Raw genomic sequence first — 3,078 nt, forward strand, 5'->3', positions numbered from 1 at the left:
CCCCCTCACTGTCCCCCTGTCACCCCCATGCCACCTTCGCTGCCACCCCAGTGCCACCCTCGCTGCCACCCCCATGCCACCCTTGTGCCACCCCCATGCCACCCCTTGTGCCACCCTCACTGCCACCCTGGTGCCACCCTTGCTGTCACCCCAGTGCCACCCAGTGCCACCCCATGCCAGGCGGCGCCGCGGGGCTGACCTTGAAGCGGCGCGCCAGGAACTTGTTCTTCATCTCCAGGAAGTTGCCCTTGGAGGCCTCGCCCTTGAAGGGTTCGTTGATGACCCCGAAGGCGCCGTCGTTCTGGATGTCGGTCCAGCGCGCGTAGCCGTGGCTGCGCGCTAAGGAGGCCACTTGTCACCGTGTCACCTGTGTCACCTGTCACTGTGTCACCGTGTCACCCTGTCACCATGTCACTGTGTCACCGTGTCACCTGTGTCACCTGTCACCGTGTCACTGTGTCACCGTGTCACCGCATCATCACATCTCCCTGTCCCCAACATCCCCCACACAGCACACGGAGCCGTGGCTGTGCGCTGAGGCCACCCTGTCACCTGTCACTGTGTCATTGTCACCTGTCACCATGTCACTGTGTCACTGACACCTGTCACCGTGTCACTATCACTGTGTCACCGTGTCACTGTGTCACCCTGTCCCCAACATCCCCACACTCAGCACACGGAGCCGTGGCTGCATGGTAAGGACGCCACTTGTCACTGTGTCACTGTCACCTGTCACTGTCACCTGTCACCGTGTCACTGTGTCACTGTCACCTGTCACCTGTCACTGTGTCACTGTCACCTGTCACCGTGTCACTGTCACCTGTCACTGTCACCTGTCACCTGTCACTGTCACCTGTCACCGTGTCACTGTCACCTGTCACTGTGTCACTGTCACCTGTCACTGTGTCACTCTGCCGCCCTGTCACTGTGCCATACTGTCGCTCTGTCACCATGTCACCAATGTCCCACACACACAGCACACCAAGAATGGATGCCACTCTCACTTTGTCACCCTCGCTGTGCTGTCACCCTCACCACGGTGTCACTGTCCCTGACCCAGGGACGCCCCAGTGCCAAGGATACAGGACGATGCCGGCCAGCAGCCAGGCACCAGTGTCACCAGTGCCACATTTACCGTGCTGTCACTGTGCTGTCACTGTCACTGTGCTGTCACCCTCACTGTGGTGTCACTGTCACCGTCCCCACGCCGGGGACGCCCGGTGCCAAGGATACAGGACGATGCCGGCCAGCAGCCAGGCACCAGTGTCACCAGTGCCACATTTACCGTGCTGTCACTGTGCTGTCACTGTCACTGCTGTCACCCTCACCACAGTGTCACTGTCACTGTCCCCACCCCAGGGACGCCCCAGTGCCAAGGATACAGGACGATGCCGGCCAGCAGCCAGTAGTCGTGGCGCCGGTGCCAGATCTCGTTGAGCTTCCCCGAGGAGATGGCGGCGCGCTCCTCGTTCTGCCACAGCGTGTGCAGCTCTGCCGGGGGGGACAGCGGGTCACGGGCTGGCCCCGGTGTCCCCAGTGTCCCCTGGCTGGCCCCGGTGTCCCCTGCCTGTCCCCTGGCTGTCCCCAATGTCCCCAGTGTCCCCATGTCCCCTGGCTGTCCCCATGTCCCCTGTGTCCCCGGTGTCCCCTGGCTGTCCCCTGGCTGTCCCCAATGTCCCCGGTGTCCCCTGTGTCCCCTGGCTGTCCCCATGTCCCCTGGCTGTCCCCAATGTCCCCGGTGTCCCCAGTGTCCCCTGGCTGTCCCCTGGCTGTCCCCAGTGTCCCCTGTGTCCCCGGTGTCCCCTGGCTGTCCCCTGGCTGTCCCCAATGTCCCCGGTGTCCCCTGTGTCCCCTGGCTGTCCCCATGTCCCCTGGCTGTCCCCAATGTCCCCGGTGTCCCCAGTGTCCCCTGGCTGTCCCCTGGCTGTCCCCAGTGTCCCCTGTGTCCCCGGTGTCCCCTGGCTGTCCCCTGGCTGTCCCCAATGTCCCCGGTGTCCCCTGTGTCCCCTGGCTGTCCCCATGTCCCCTGGCTGTCCCCAATGTCCCCGGTGTCCCCAGTGTCCCCTGGCTGTCCCCTGGCTGTCCCCAGTGTCCCCTGTGTCCCCGGTGTCCCCTGGCTGTCCCCTGGCTGTCCCCAATGTCCCCGGTGTCCCCTGTGTCCCCTGGCTGTCCCCATGTCCCCTGGCTGTCCCCAATGTCCCCGGTGTCCCCAGTGTCCCCTGGCTGTCCCCTGGCTGTCCCCAGTGTCCCCTGTGTCCCCGGTGTCCCCTGGCTGTCCCCTGGCTGTCCCCAATGTCCCCGGTGTCCCCTGTGTCCCCTGGCTGTCCCCATGTCCCCTGGCTGTCCCCAATGTCCCCGGTGTCCCCAGTGTCCCCTGGCTGTCCCCTGGCTGTCCCCAGTGTCCCCTGTGTCCCCGGTGTCCCCTGGCTGTCCCCTGGCTGTCCCCAATGTCCCCGGTGTCCCCTGTGTCCCCTGGCTGTCCCCATGTCCCCTGGCTGTCCCCAATGTCCCCGGTGTCCCCAGTGTCCCCTGGCTGTCCCCTGGCTGTCCCCAGTGTCCCCTGTGTCCCCGGTGTCCCCTGGCTGTCCCCTGGCTGTCCCCAATGTCCCCGGTGTCCCCTGTGTCCCCTGGCTGTCCCCATGTCCCCTGGCTGTCCCCAATGTCCCCGGTGTCCCCAGTGTCCCCTGGCTGTCCCCACACGTGACCCCCCCTTGGGCCCCCCAAAACACCCCCAGCCCCGACAATAAATGAGACAGGGATGGGCTAAGCCCCGCCCTCTCCGCATTAGGCCACGCCCCTCCATTAAGCACCACCCACTCCTGTTAGACCACGCCCCTTCATTAAGCACCGCCCACTCCTGTTAGACCACACCCCTTCAAATAAGCACCACCCACTCATGTTAGACCACGCCCCTTCAAATAAGCACCGCCCACTCCTGTTAGACCACGCCCCTTCAAATAAGCACCGCCCACTCCTGTTAGACCACACCCCTTCAAATAAGCACCACCTGGTCTGGATTAGGCCACACCCCTTTCTGTCAAGCCACGCCCACTCTGTGTTAGGCCACACCCCTTTCTG

The 3,078-nt window shown here is 64.3% G+C and overlaps 1 protein-coding gene across 1 annotated transcript in view; it reads right to left on the minus strand.

Annotated features, from left to right (window-relative positions):
• LOC120511916 (chromodomain-helicase-DNA-binding protein 3-like) overlaps positions 1 to 1,518 on the minus strand; it is a gene marked incomplete at its 5' end in the record, with an annotated part of 2,382 nt that extends 864 nt beyond the window's left edge. The window contains 2 exons of the mRNA XM_039729558.1: positions 200 to 332; positions 1,383 to 1,518. Coding sequence (XP_039585492.1) covers positions 200 to 332; positions 1,383 to 1,518 — 269 coding nt within the window. The remainder of the gene's footprint in view (positions 1 to 199; positions 333 to 1,382) is intronic.
• Positions 1,519 to 3,078: the final 1,560 nt, after the last annotated feature.

The sequence above is a fragment of the Passer montanus genome, unplaced genomic scaffold (genome assembly GCF_014805655.1).
Source record: "Passer montanus isolate IOZ18808 unplaced genomic scaffold, ASM1480565v1 scaffold699, whole genome shotgun sequence".
NCBI lineage: Eukaryota > Metazoa > Chordata > Aves > Passeriformes > Passeridae > Passer > Passer montanus.